This window comes from Centroberyx affinis, unplaced genomic scaffold (assembly GCF_046629955.1).
Source record: "Centroberyx affinis isolate AG114_WGS23_722 - 3 ecotype Tasmania unplaced genomic scaffold, CSIRO-AGI_Caff_v1 ptg000291l_1, whole genome shotgun sequence".
Taxonomy (NCBI): Eukaryota; Metazoa; Chordata; class Actinopteri; order Beryciformes; family Berycidae; genus Centroberyx; species Centroberyx affinis.
The window spans coordinates 272,800-288,599 of record NW_027278970.1 but is presented as its reverse complement, the minus strand read 5'-3'; the positions used below and the strand labels follow the sequence as shown (position 1 = coordinate 288,599).

The 15,800-nt window shown below is 44.2% G+C and overlaps 1 protein-coding gene across 1 annotated transcript in view; it reads right to left on the bottom strand.

The window, feature by feature from the left end:
• The window catches only part of ddah1 (dimethylarginine dimethylaminohydrolase 1), a 60,174-nt gene that overhangs the window by 2,583 nt on the left and 41,791 nt on the right, over positions 1-15,800 (bottom strand). Inside the window, exons 2-5 of the mRNA XM_071514983.1 lie at positions 14,068-14,167; positions 12,187-12,260; positions 8,636-8,755; positions 2,150-2,293 (exon numbers count right to left, since the gene is read on the bottom strand). Of these exons, the coding sequence (XP_071371084.1) occupies positions 2,150-2,293; positions 8,636-8,755; positions 12,187-12,260; positions 14,068-14,167 (438 nt within the window). The remainder of the gene's footprint in view (positions 1-2,149; positions 2,294-8,635; positions 8,756-12,186; positions 12,261-14,067; positions 14,168-15,800) is intronic.

Sequence of the window (15,800 nt, the reverse complement as noted above, 5' to 3'; positions counted from 1 at the left end):
CTAAGTCCCTACATTAAGTCCCTATCCATCCATTGAAAGACACTGCTGTTCAGACTATAGTCTATGCATTAGCAGAGGGTCAAGTCAGGGAAAGTTGCGCTTCTTGCCAAACTCCACCACGACGACATCAGTAAATCTCCTGCCGTTTATAATGTCTCCGCCTCCATAGTGTCTCTTTTTTTGATCATTTCCAGCTGAGTTCTCATTACTGCGGTTGAAATTTATACGCCGGGTGGGGGGCGGGGGTGGCATGATCCCACACAGTAGGGGCTGCTGTATTTCACTGGGGCTTTTGTCTCCTCCGTTTCTTTATCTCGTCACCCAGCCCTCCGGAGCCGTCGCCGCTGCCATCCATAAAGATGCCCCGTCTCCGCCCCCCGTCGACCCCACCAATCCTCTCTCATGACCCCCTGCCTTTGTGAATGCGGGGCTGTTATGTAACTTCACGAGCAAACTAAAAATAGACCGGAGATTAGGACGGACAATGTTTAGGGTTCGAAAGCAGCAGAAATCTTGCGGACTGGCAGTGTCTGAGCTGGTAAATCTCTCCATCACACAGAGAGGAGTTCCCTTGGGAAACATGTACTAACTGTAGACCTATTGTACAGAGAACAAGACTTGACCATCAACTCTGTGATAAAAACCATCCATGCAATTTTACTGCTTGTCTTCTTTTTTTGTGTTTTATGCAGGGATTTGGGACCCAAAATGGATTGTGGCTTTATGAAGAATGCCAGCTTTGACTGGACTGGGTCCTGGGGCGATCTTACATTCCTCAAATATGTATCCATAAAGTTTAGAAAGCTGGCTTTAAAGCCATCTACGGTCCATTAGAAAGCGTTTTACCAAAGCAGGAAGCATGAGACACACAAATGGATTTCATAACACACAAGTTGAATTCCCCTAGCTAATCTTCCCGGAAAATATCGAGCCTTCACAGTGGATCTAAATCCAAAGAGGCATAATTTTGTGAATTCTTCCTTCTAAAAATAACTGCTGGAGGTTGGGGTTTTCACCACAGAGTACATTTTGAGGTCGGAGCACTGTCTCTGTAGATTGCAGGGTGTTGGGTTCAATCCTGTGAGAACCAGGAGCTCCATTTGACTGCTGTGATGTGGACAGACCCCAAAGCGTCTAAATAACACGGCTGCTGCTCTCCCTTTCCAAACCCCAAACAGACTTAGTGAGACAATAACATGTCATTCACAGTGAGCTACTGTGAAAAATGACATCCAAGTGTCATGGGGTCAAAAGCCACAACTCATCGGATAAAAAAAAAAAACCTCATAAAGAAATATGCTGATGTATGTTAAGTAACTCAGTGTATGTCTGAGAGGAATTTGTGAAAGCTTATGGTTGTATGTGTCACATGAGACAGCCAACACACAGTTCAGGTTCAGCAAAAGACACTTTTCATATATCTGGGGAAAGGATAGGGGGGAGTAACTGTAACCAAGGCTCTTTCTGGTTACCTATGAAGAACTTTAAGGGAATTCTTAAGAAGGCTCTTAATGCCAGTTCCTCAATACTTTTTGTAAGATTGGTCAAATCTCTTACGCACTTGTCTTGGTTTCTTCTGAATTACAGCCTACCTGGCAACCGTGATGTAAACAAGCATAAAAGGGGGATTTTCCTTCCTAGCTGCAAGCAACAGTACTTTCATGTACAAAACAATTTGGAACAGTTATTTAGCTATTTTCTTAAGACTAAAGTCAGGGGGGAAAAATATCACTTGGACGATTATTTTTTCCTAAGAAGGTTTTGTGAATCCGGCCTCATGGTCTGTGTTCAGAGCCATGATCCAAAAAAAAAAAGGCCAGTTCAGGTCCAACCACAGGTTCCTTTGTTAAGAAATCCAGCACAGGCCGTGGTTGACTAGCTGACCTAGGCTGTGTAGGAGAACCAGGTGGCTTCTACAGGGTTTCCCTCCCCAGCTAGCTGTTTTTCTCAGGGGTTTGGACTGGATGAAACACAGCAAAGCAAATGAGCTGATAATTTAAGCCACTAAACCCTCCAAATGAACAGGGTGTTGTTGAGCTGCATTGGCTGTCCTGACGGTGTTCCTTAACCCCAAAGGTGCAACTTTAGGACTGGATTTGAATTTGTGAGTGAGAGTGTGTATGTGCATGCGAGACTATCTGAGCATTACCTTAGCGCTCTCTGGAAACTCCTCTGCTGTGCAGTGCAGCAGCACGTGTCCCTTGTTGGGCAGGTTCATGTAGATGCAGTTGGCAGCGAGGTCGTCGGGCACCGTCAGCTTGTCGTAGCGATGGTCGCTCATTTGCTGCATGATCTGCAGGCAGATAAACAGTCCGATAAATAAACAGAGAGGCAGACAGGAAGACAGTCATACAGATAATCAGTGAGACACACAGGCAGGTAGGCAGAAAGTCAGACAGCCAGAAAAAACAGGCAATCAGACAGCTAAACAAACAACAGACAAAGAGACTCCAGAAGACTCACAGAGAGGCAGACACACAAAGAAAGAGTCAGACACATTTAGTCATAGGTGAGGCCACGATACCAAAGGCAGCACCGCATCCTTCTGCTGGCCCAAACCACTCACCGTGGGTCTGGGGGGGGGCCCTAATGGAGAACACAGGAGCGGACAGACATTCTTTCTCAGCAGATGTCATGTTATTTATGTAATCTGAAGGACGGGAGAAGGTGGGATGGGCGGTGGAGGTTAGGGGCCGAGGAGACGCCCGCGCTGCCAAGTGGAAGTCGGGGCGGCGGGGGGGGAGGCGGTGAGGATGTTATGACCAGAATGCAGGGCAGGTGCCTCTTAATGTTTATGACCAGAACATCTGCGGACGGATACCTCGGAGAGGAAAAGGGGAGGGGAGACGGAAAGCAAAAATCCTACCCCCCCCCTCCCTCTCCCCCTCCACCAAAGCATCAACATTCAGAAAAGGTATTTTGAGAAGCGGCGCATGAGATCTCCACCAGATACAGACCCCATGTGTCTGGCTGGCTGCTCCTTCTCTCCTCTCCTCTCCTCTCCTCTCCTCTCCTCTCCTCTCCTCTCTCTCTCCTCTTCCCTTTCACTGTTTTTCCAGTGCTTCACTCCTTCTATCCTTCTCTTCTTCCCCTTGTCTTTAACCATCCAGAGGAGAGGATGCGTGGGCGTGTGCGGAGCTCAACATTAGCATACAAACATGGCGGATTCAAAAGCTAAGACTAATTAAAAGTTGAGCCTAAGGATATTAAGCCTTGTTTATGAAAAGCAACGTAAAAGCGATGTGATTTAAACCAGTGGATCATGCTTATTTGCCACTAAACCCAGCAAACGTCCCCACTGGCGTTTGATGTCTGCTTGAAGGTTTGGAGGAGTGGGTGTGTGAGCGATGGTGATGATCCATGATTACAAATGTGGGAGAAAAGTCAACCCCGTCAGCGCTTCTTTGTGTGGTTTGTGTGCACAATGGGCTTTGCGGCTGGTGATGTGCTCATTCATTCCACTCCCCACTGACAGTAAGTCTGCTGCAGTGGGGACGCCCAGGGCGAAACACGGTGACAATGCTTTGCTTACTGTAATTATATTATACCCACATAACTCATATTACCTGGCATTATATCACTCGCATTACATGTTGATTATACTCACAGCCCTCATTTCATATAAATAGATGTTTTGCTACTCTTTATTGCCAATTGCTATAACACAATAGTGACTGAATATACACCCAATTCATGAAAGCTTTCACATTTGCTGTTCTAAACACCCAGTAGGTCTTTCCTGGGAAAAATTCCCCTGCTGCACAGGAAGTGATACATTTTCCATCTCTGGCAGCAGCAACAGCGGTTTGTTTGTAATAAATAGAAGAAGAACTGGATAGTTAGCGTGAGCAGTGATAGCCACCACGGCCGAACAGACAAAGGAAAGAGAAACTCAAACTGCATCAACAGAAAATCCAAGGAGAAAGATGTCACAGTACTGGACACTCTGTTTGATTGACAGGTGATTTCTGGGAAGTGCAGTGCAGAAACACCACAGCAATGAGCGCTGAGCAACAAAGATGTCACTATAATTAAAAAAACAAGAAACTCACAGATTACCACTTTAACACGCTTGATAAAAAATGCTGGGGCAAGAATTAGCAACTCCAAATAAAGCAAATCCACTGCAACATCATCATTTTATGAGTCTCATAGTCATATTCCATTTTTGATTTGCCATTTCTGTAAAGGCAGACGTGCAGGGTGGAGGACAGACTGTGTGTGTGTGTGTGTGTGTGTGTGTGTGTGCGTGTCCAGACCAGAAACATTCCCAGGTCACTTTTGGGTGTGTTACGTGATTGTAGCAGCCCTGAATGAAAACACGGTCCATGTGCGTCACCGCCAGCGCCGTCTCACACACACAGAGGGATTAAGAGTCTGGTGGAGAGAAGAATAAACTTTCACTCCACCAAAGATCAGAGTCATCACTGCTTCACTCCCTGTCATGAAGTCATTTTCTCAGCAAAAAGGGGTGAGAGAAACAATTTGGGACTTCTTCCACAGAATTTCCTCATAGCCCTTGTAAACCTGATCCAGGAAATGCACTTACATGCACTTGGAAAAATCAGCCTAGGTAATAGCAGTGTCCAGAAGTGAGAAGCTCTTCTATTCATTGTTAGTGGGTGCAACAGATGAGTGTGAGACTAGATTGTTAGCTCACTTATTCTAGCTTTGGGAGAGAGTTGCTCATGGATCCAAATCTGGACTGAACCATCCTAAATTATAATGATAACAGAGGTGAATCCAAATTTTCACTTTTAGATCGAAATCTTCAATATCTATATATCACATGACATCATTTCAATCGGGATGAAAAGACAGTGAAGTATCAAACTCATATAATACGCAAATAGAGACAACAATACAAAATGCTGACATGGTTCATTACTGTCGAAAACTCAAGGTTGAATTAGAATGGTCTTTTGAGGTTGCAGGCTTTCTCACATTATAGGAGTTGGGCTATATAGTGTACAATGGTCCTCTTTTAGGTTAAAACTGCTAAATGCAAAATTGCCCTTTTGAATTAATTGCTGGGATGAAGAGAAAATAGTTTTAAGAAAAATAAGGGGAAGGTTTAGCTTTGTTACAACTCAACCAAACATGCTCACGATCACACATTATTTTTACATGATGAGTCCGTCAGCAGTTTTTATATTAGATTTTCAGTTGCTTTTGCTGACAATCAGTTCATTTGCCTCAGCTCATTTGATATGCCTCGGATTTTTGTGTCTCCTCCAAGCGAGTAACAGCGCAGGAGAAGCTGAGAACTGCTGCTATACTCTGCTTCGCCTAAGGCCTCTGCATAGTCATGCTGGCTCTGGACCAAGCACAGAGCTACAGCACATCGGCAGCGAGTTACTTCTGGATAGTGGCTGAGGTCCAGTTAATACGCAGAGTGGTAACTGGGCAGCAGAATGTGCTCAGTCAGAGTTGCTTAAAACAATATTTACTGGAAAGTAATAAAATCCCCCTGAGCATCGACAATCTCAACCAATTAACAAAAACACTGCCACAATTTACTGGACTGGATGCCTTTCCACCACGGTCATCAGCACACTCTGCATTTTGGATTGATTTTTGAATATTTATAATGTTCACCGTACTAATCTTTCCCATGAAGCCTTTTAAAGATTCACAATGGTTCTTTTCACTGGTGAAAAACAGCAACACATACAAGGCAAATCCTACCTGAAATTGCTTCCAAATCCTAATAGACATGGGAGTTGCTGGGATATGAGAGTGAAATTGGCTTCCTGTTGAAGTAAATGTTTATGATGGGTCCTTGACACACGCTCTTCCCTGAAAATATTATTGCGCCATATAGAGTGTTTATTTCTGCACCCTGAAGTGTCTAATCAGGAAGAAGAGGACTGCGGAGGAGGAAAGGGAGAAGAGGCTGCAGTGGGTCTACACTGGTAGTAAGAGAAAATCCACCTTAAAACAGAATTCATGTACGTATTCCCTATGATCTGTTCAGTCAACATAAATATGAACAACTCTCTCCCAAGGCTACAATCCATACACGCAAGACACAAACCTACAATATGGTATTAACCGCCACTTTCTGATGCTGCTCCATCAACATAGCACAGCAGGCTGACTTGGAGACTCATTATGTGCCTTTACATGCACAGGGAAACTAAAGTATTCTGTTTAAGAGTCGGACCATGTAAATGTCAAATCCTGTTTAGAATAAGCAAGATATAAAACTTAATGTGATAGCAGATATGACAATATTCGCCCGGACACTGAGGCTTGCGTACATCTTATTCTGTTTACTGCTTATGTTTGTGCGATTTCTGTTTCCATGGTAATATTCAGAGTATTTGGTTAACTTGTGGGATTTATTTATGATCGGGATCTGATCGTGAACAGCGCCTCATCCTGAATATCCACTTCATCATCCATAACGCTCGTGCGTGTAAACATCCTCACTGAGGTGCAGATCCAATCCTGACTTGTAGGGAATAATGAAATCATGAATCAAACAGGGGTAAAGGGTAAGGTAGAGGGGTGATTGGTGGGCTAAAATCTGCCGGTGAGGGAATGGTGTGTGTGTGTGTGTGTGTGTGTGTGTGTGTGCGGGAGAGAGTGGGGCTATTTCGGGATGATGACTTCATGACTGAAGCTTGGCAATGACAGCGGCAGAGAGATGACTGCTGTTATGAGTATATCTGGATGATGAAATTCATCCGGTCGATGTGCATTCTCATCCTTGGGGAGGGCTGAACATCGCCTGGGGACTACACACATGCACATCTACACACACACATACACACACACACACACACCCACACACACGCAGACACACACATTCTGAGGGGATTTGCCCTGTAACCATACTGTTTAAGAGATCAGGAACTGAGACACAGCCAAACTGCAAAGCTGGGCATGTATTTTCAAGATTAGCAATTTAGCCTTAGCTTTTTCAATGGTATAACACAACAACACTAACAGATATACCAACTTGTGTACATTTGGTTATCCAAAGTCTTGATTTGCCCACTGCAGAGCCATCTATTTATTAAGTTATGACACTGCAAGGCCTCAATAGTTCATACCACTTCTTAATAGAATAGCCAGTATCCCAGCCTAATATTCTATAGCAGCAAAATTTAGTTCCACAAAGACGAACCGAATTAGCGGAGCTGCCACTTTAATAGGAACAAGGTGTCTTTGTCCAAGGGTACACATCCACATCCAAAACAAGCACTTTGTATTCATTAAAGCAGCATTCATAAGATCTCACCACCCCCACAAAGAGAACATTACCTAATTACAAATCCAGGGTCGTTAAAAGTCCTTTAAAACAGGAGCTAATTGCTGGAAGAGGGGGTGACGTAAGCCGTAATTAGAGAGCGAGGAGTCTGTCATTAAGTCTTTGCTAACAGCCACTCCTCGTTCCAGTGGCTAATCACCGGGGCGCTTGAACGGGCTGGAATCTTAATGAGTCGACGCCGTATTGCCGTTACATATAATTAATTAGCGAGGGTGTTTAACCAGTACAGAGATGTTTGTCTTCTTGTGTGCACTTCAGGCACCGGAGAAATTGGCGTACGAACCGGCAAGTCTGACCTTCTATTTTTCTCAAGTGCTTTGCCTCATTAGGGAATTTTGTCTGACGGACTGGTCTAAATTGCCCCTGTGATGCGCCGTGTAACTTTCACTTGTTCACTTACAGTAGTTGAACCCTGTTTAGGCCTCGGCCAGTAGGGGGAGATATCACTCTAGGAGGCAACAAGGGACTGCCAAGGCCAAGGGTGTGTGTGCCTGTGTGTGTAAGTCTGCTTCTGCGCTTAGATATACAGTATGGTTACAGTATCTGCGAGTGTGTGTGTGTGTGTGTGTGTGTGTGTGTGTGTGTGTGTAAGATTTGACCAAGCCGTGTAAATACAATATGGCATACTCCCATAGCATTTCATTCACGCGTGCAGTCAGAAAAGTTCACATACAGTCTCCCGTGTTGACGGCTGGGAATTTTCGGGATAATTCCATCAGAGGGATGGGCTGAGATTTATTGCTCTCTCTGAAAACGACCGATCTGTCTCTGTCAGGGTGTAAACTGCCTCTCCTTTATGACGAGTCATTTTGCATCCCCTGGGGGGGCTTTCTCGAGGTCTATCGCGGTGATGAAGCTTTATCGATTCAGAAGCCTTTTTACGCAGTAATGAGCTCGGCCCGTTTAATCGAAGGACAATAGCTTCGTAATTGAGGTTGGAGTGCGAGCGCCGGGGGCAATCCCCGCAGATTAGCTGAGAATATGAATTAATGAGAGAGGATTAAGGTGACAGGTGGTTTCTACGCGCGTGCAGTGGGAAGCAGCCGTCAAGCTGCAGCGGGGGGAATCTGCTCTGAATCAACATGCGTGATGTCCTGTCTTGCAATGTTATGCGTGCTGAATACCTTGCAGAACGGGGGAGAAAAAAAGCAGTTGTTCATACCAATAGGATCAAGCCAAAAAACAACCAGGGATTTAAAAAAAAAGGTATCTGCTGCGTCAATGTTAAAAAAAACAGCCATTGCACTGCTACAGTTTCAACAGGGGGTCGAGTTAAGGGAAACCACTGTAGCGGTATGACCTGCACCTACAAACAACACACACACACACACATGCACAGATACACAGACTTCATACTTTGAGGGCTTTCTGAGCTGGTTCGCTGGAGCCGATGACAATGAGGCCCGGTCCCCCCATGCTGCAGAAGCTCTTCAGGTGCAGCCCTTCCAGCACGGGGACAGTCGACACAGCGTAGTCCTGCAAAACACAAACCCCCATTAGGTGAAGCAACTCGCACAGGATGGGCCCCGACAATAAAATTGATCCATTTCAATTAACGGCGCCGCTTTCCTGGGCCAGTCTGTGGAGCAGCGAGGTGAAGCACTTCAACTTTATTTGTAGTGCCAAGAGTTATAGAGTCTGGCTGTCCACCTGCTGTCACACTGCTTCCTCTCTGAGCAGTATTTCTTAGTGCTTCTCAGCTGGGTTTGCATAGAGAGCCAGACTTTATATATAGCCAAAATGTCACAACCTAACATATTAGCTAAAGTAATGTTCTCCTACAATTTTCTAAGTCGCTCTTTGTCTGCGACTCTTGCCAGAAATGTCTCATTGCCTGTTTGACTGTTTGAGAAACACCGCTCTGCAATTCTATTCGAAGGGAAAATGCCATGATATCTGAATTCATCTTTTTTAGAAGTTTCTTTGAACTTTAAAACAAGCTAGTGAGCAGCCCAGGAGCAGAAGCAGCAGGAGTGTCTGGGAGATGAGGTCAGTGAGCCCCGGGCCTCATGGTGTGATTAGAGACCAACTGTAGGAGCCTTTGGACTGGCTTCTGATTGGACGGCCGTTCTCTGGCTGCATCTCCACATGCCACACTTTGTCTTTTGACGTATTACAAAAATACAATAAATCTGCACTGTTTTATATTTACAGTTTTTGTTATTATTGTTGCTGTTGTTAATTATAGCTTCATTAAGTACCTGTACATGGCTGCTGATCTGGACCTCTTGAGTTCTTAAAGTCTCTGAACCTGAGACCTACCTACCATGTTGTGGATAAAACCAGGATAAGTCATCAATGACATCCGCAGTAACAGCCAAATAGTCCAAAGGGTACAGCAAAAGATGATTTCTACAAAAATAATCTTTTTTTCTGCAGCCCTTGGAATTGATTGCTTCATATAACTGCTGTCAGATGAAAACCTTGTTTATAGGAATTAAAGCCCAAGTCCATAACTGCAGTACAGCGCACCCTGTTGAAACAATGTCACACTGTATTTCTTTAGGTTGTGATTTATTGGATTGGAGGCATTTTCCCACTCTCAAGTTGATGGACTGAGCTTTTGATACAAGGATCCACAGTGTTTGTCTTGCATGTATTTTGAGGCTTGCTGAGCCAGCGATGGGTCCTGCTGAGGTTTGTGAACCTTGAAGCCAAACTGAACTGTATTTTGAGTTATGATGGGATATGAGAGTTTAAGCCTGTTTTCCATATATAAGTCCTTTTCTTCTTGAATCTATGTGAATAGATTTATACGGCCATATAAATTCTGGATTGGGCCTTTAGAAAATAACTCTTGTTTTCCAACTGACAAGCATGTGTTTTTTTAATCACAGAATGTGTTTTGAATGGGTTTTATAGCTCCTAGGTCCATAAAACCCTAAGAAGTATCGTGTACATTTTCAATTCAAGTAAGTATATACTATAAATTGAATGTGTCTTTTCCATGTTTCACTGGGCTAGTTCAAAGCAAATATCCACCAGACAGTTTATCATGTGTGAAACTTCACTCCTCTCGTGTCTTTGGGCCTGAACCGTTTTCTTGGTGTTCATTTTGAAAGTGCAGAGGAGCACTGGGAATTATGTAATCTCAACTGTCTTTATTCCTTATCAGCGAACAGGAAGTTTTGTTGCAGCTATAAGTCAGAACAGACAACATACATTCTTTTCTCTGGGCTTATCAGTAAGGGAGTGAGAGAGTGGGGGAGAGAAAGAGAGAGAGAGAGAGAGAGAGAGAGAGAGAGAGAGAGAGAGAGAGAGAAGAGAGAGAGACCTGCTTTGTCATTTGCCATGACTGTGACTTCCTTTACCTTGGTTGACATGCTACAATTTTGTGACCTGAAAAGACCCCATTAACTAACCCAGAACCATGACAGACTGAGATTCCCCACCACAGTCCTCAGTGGAGCCATGCCAGCGTCTCAGTGTTGTACCAAGGCATTGGTATAAATTTGGAGCCAATTACTTCTTAGCTATAGAAAAGACACAGCAGTATAGACCCCACAGTTCCCCCCTGAATAAACTCTTCCCATCAACGGCTCGACTCTGACCCCTGTAAGGACTACAAAGAGAAGATCTTCACATCTGCAGTTAATTGTGGAGTGCTAAACAAAGCGGCCTATAAACTGATCCTTAATTTGATAAGGAGGGGAAAAAACAACAGCGATAGGCGAATCGAATTGATAAAAAACGGAAAAAACAATAATGGCGGCTGAAGAGGTTTTTCCTTGTGTGATTTGCCAGAGACGCATCATTAAGCCCCGGCTTATCAAGGATAACGAAAAACACAGAGAGAGACGCATAATGAGGAATTCAAATCAGATACAGACGGGAAGACGGAAGCACGGCAGTGAGGCCAGTCAGGTTACTGCAATGTGCTGAACTCTTGAGGACATGACCCACCTACGAACCTGCGAGACAGCTGGCTTTTCTGTTTGGTCAAGGTCTCTAATGGACAATCCCAAAGTTCATAAAGCTGCGATATACAACTTTTTCACATTAAAATAACAGTAAGTAGTAAATAGGATAAGTAAATAGGGTATATTATACATTATCAGTCCATGTTTGTCTGTGACCCTATGTGTACACACATCGGCATTGCTTTTCCATCTAAAAGAGACAAAAGGGCTGAAAAGCGACTTGTATAAAAGCTGGTTTGTATGCTGTTAGAGAGGTAGGATGCTAGTCTGTTTCAATGTTTTCTCACAGAGTTACTCATCAAGATGAGTAACAATCGCTGGGGCGTAAATTTGCCGAACTGAGGGGGAGGAGGGCAGGACTTCGAATGCAATTTGATGTCTCAACTTGCATACTGAAGCTTAAAAGGATTTGACTAGTGACAACAAAGTAGCCCACAGAGACAAAACATCCAAAGGAAGACAGTCTGTACGTGCAGGGTTAAGCATGTGACACCTAAACATGAGCTTTGAATCCAATTTCAAGATGGAGATGTGTTGTTGACATTAGAACTGCTAGTACTGGTGTATATTAGAGCTGTAGTTTGACTTGTTAAGGAATCTGAGAATTGCATGGAACTTCTTCCCATTTCTAAGTGCTACACTTCAACAGCCTATGCAAGCACACCAATAATTAATACACAGGCTGATTTAATTAAAATAGCACAGGATAGGAGAAAATGTCCATAAATGAATTAATGAGAGAGGTGTTCAACTCTGCAACCCCTAGAAGGTTCCCTTCCCCAATGACCTTTTTAATCAGTGTCATCAACTGCTTGGTTACTCATTGTGTGCAGATGTGGTGGAGGTCTGAATCAATAGCTGATTAAAAATGCCCCCAAGCCAGCTGAAGGCTGGAGCGGGGCACTGATGAGTAATTCCATGATTACCATTGGGACTCTTGCTTGATTAAGCATTGAAACAATCCCAGGGTGCACCGCTCCAACTCACCTTAAAGGCATCTGCCAGGATCTCCGCTCCTCTCTGATTGGTCCGTTTGGAAAGGCCCACGAAGAACTCGCGACCTGGAGAAAGAACCAGACGGCATTGGTAGATAGTGCGCCGACTCAGTGATGTCAGCAATATCTAACATCGACCCTCCATGGATAGACATGGGACATCCAGGTGCTTGCAGGGCACAGCTAATGCACTAGTGATGCTACCAGGCTCTCTTAATGCACACTGGCATTACAAAAGTATTCATTCTCACCATTTTACTGTTATTTGACAGCAGTTACAGCCACACATGCAAAAGTAAGCAAGGAAATACAAAAATACAAAATAGATGGTGATTTGTGTGAGTGAAAGCTATAATTGAAATTGAAATCTGAACAAAATCTGTTGGCATTGAAATACAAATTGCTACAAAGTACAAATGAAACTCCAACTGCAAAATACATTAAATACAATAAATTAGATTACTGCCACGAGGTAGGAGCCAAGCTCTGTCTGTTTAAGGCTCTGAATGGAATAACAAGTTGTTTAGCAATGGCAATGGAGCGAGCCTATGAAGCTAGCCTGGCTGCAGCTGAGCACTGCACTAACCACAGTGTGTACTTTATGCACGGCTGTGAGACGGGCCAGCTGTGGTCAGTACGGGAGAGGAGAAACAGACTGAGCCCTGAATGGCTGGCTGGGCCGCTGCAGCACACTGAACCCGGCGACGGGGTCCTAGCGTAGCTGCTGAGCCTTTACAAAATGAGCCGTTAGCCGGGGCCCTGCCAACAGGAAATGTTTCTAGCCCTGCCATGTGAAACCCATTTCAGCTGGAAGGAGCGAGAGCGCAGAGCCGGTGTCTAGAAACCCAATTAAGTGTACCACCGCGTTTTTCCTCGCGGCCCTGCGCAGCGCAGAAGACACTGACCCACATTTTAACTCACCACACGACTGTAACAGAATGTACAGAAAATCTAATAAAGACCACCGTGCTCCTGCCTCCCCGCTCTCATCAATTTTATTACTCGATGCCAGAGGAATAGGAGAGGGCTGTTATGAACCAGCGGTGGGAGCCTGGATTTCTGCTGATTTGATTGCAATCATGCAATATGGTAGACACACAGATTATTTTTTGGGGGCAAATTCTGCTTAGTGTGCTGAGGCACTGGGTCACCGAGGCCGCTCAGTGGAATGTCGTTTGAAGGATCACACAGCACAGACACAGACTTGTAGAGAGTCAATAGCATGTACATAATCAGCTAGTGGACTAGCGCGCTTGTTTGGTAAACTGTCGGTGTGCTGCGACTGCAGAAGCTATGCGGTGTCACGTCTCTCTTTTCTTGCTATTGTTTTTTGTACCTTGTACCTTAAAAAACAAACAAAGCGTGTCTACAGTAAAGTGTTATTTATTCCGACAATTCTTAAAAGACATTTAATGTCACAGTATCACAGAAATTGCTTTTTGTGGTGGCTCACAGTGGAAACACGCCGGAAGACTTTCTATTGTCATGTAAATAATGGAATGGTGCACAAGAAATGGGTGCTCACCCAGTAAAAAGGTTTCTTGATCTACATATATTTTTCACATAAATGTGTCCACGTTCTTATTGCTGCTTAATATGAGTGATGGTACACGTGCCATGCATCCTCTATGTCTTCTATGCCTTATATGACTCTTTACTGCTATGCTCCAAAACTATGTACTAAACCTTACAAGAATTTACATCACCAATTATAGGCCTACAGGAATGATTACTATTGGATTTCCTTTATATCCTTTCCACATGGGAGTGGCAAAAAAGTTGCTGTTTGATTGGTATCATGGTGTAAAAGCAAGATGTTCAATAAAAATTACAATTAAAATACGGTGCAATGTGATTGGTGGGAGCGGTGTACCTGTAAAAAGGACGTCTCCTCCATCCAGTGTGGCACTCTCATCAGCCATCTCCACGATGTTCAGATCCAGCTCCTTCAGCGCACATTTCATCGCCTCCGTCTGGAACAACCACACAGACACACACAGAAATATTGTTAAAACATCTTGCTGATATCAAACAAATGATTGAATTGTGATGACGTACAGTAAACTACACCATCTAGCACCCCAAGTCATCATCGGTTCCTGTCTTCTAGAATATTACAATACGGTCAACTTCCAATGGAACATCTGCAGACAAGATGAAGAGACTCAGACCGAAGATCTTCGATGATGTCATTGCATCTCTGCACATACAACAGCTGAAAGGCACACTATCTGGCAGTGCCCAGGTTCCCGAGAATGAGCGCAATGAAACAAAACCTTTTCTCTCCTGCAGGTCACCATGACATCATTTCAGCGAGCCATGAGATGAGGTCATTTCGGAGGAAGTATGTTAACACTTTTACAAGGCCGTGGTTCTGGAAAATAGGTAAAAGGAAATGACCAACATAAAAAAAGTAGGGTAAAAATGCCTGTCCCTGTCCTCAGCTTCTGGGTCAACTGTGCTCCATATATTCATAACATGGTGCTTTCTAATTAGCAAAGGGTGATTTCAGCGGGTATTAGGATGGATACCACCCCGACGCTATTAGCATATATAACGAAATGCATCCCCAGGGCAAAAACATTGACCTGCATAGCATCTCTGCTGAACTTGAAACTCGAGGAAAGCACAGCAGACCAGCCAAAACAGATCTGCTCTGCTCTCTGACCGCCCAGTGCGATTTTACTGTCCTGTTTTTGGGGTTCCTCAGGGAGCAGTTCGCAGGGCCGGTCATGTTAGCGAGAGCATCAGTGTTTCCACAAGCCCTATCTCACCATGACCTCAGCTTGCCCGCTGTGCTGCTGGCTCCCAGAAAGCCTCTGCTTCTCCTCAGTCGCGGAGGGCCAAACCATGAGGTCATCCAGGTAGACGGCCGAACATTTACCAGATAGCACAGTAGAGGCCCGCATACACACACATATATGCACGTAGTTTCCTTTTCTCACATAGATAAATGTGCATGCAGGCACACTCACATACGGTTCACATCGGACCTTGATTAAAGACAACAATGACAACAGCATGACAGGCATATACTCTTTTTTTTTTTAGTCATTGGCTGCTAACTACTGTTCATCCATTTTTAATAGCTGTCTGTTTGGATGACTGTTTTTTTAGATCCTTTTCCATGTCTCACAAACACAGCAGCACATGTCTGAACTATTCAGCTACTCAGCCAAAACCATCCACAAGTAAGGCCATGGAATCCCCAAGAACAATCAAACTCTGCCCCTCCATGTTTCATCTCCACTCTAAGCCTTCTGCTCCTCTTCTTCTTAAGTCGACCAGGAAGAACACAGTGTCCTTCCAAAAAGCAACTGGATTCACAAATTCATTAGTGGTTTCTTCAGAATTGTAATAGCAGCAGTATGCAGCACATTAAGCATAGGTTACAGTAAATCCCTCTCATTTTTTGTTTGTGCAAACCACAACATAGCCAACTCATGCTCTGCTTCTCATTTAGTTAGGTATCTAGGTATGTTGGGTGGCTACTAGAAGGATGCAGCAATTTCTGAGGGAGTAAACAACTCTGAGGGTTGACATGGAACTTACGCTTTTGACAGTTGTTCAAGTCGTGTGTCATGCTCTCTTTGTATCCCACTGCTT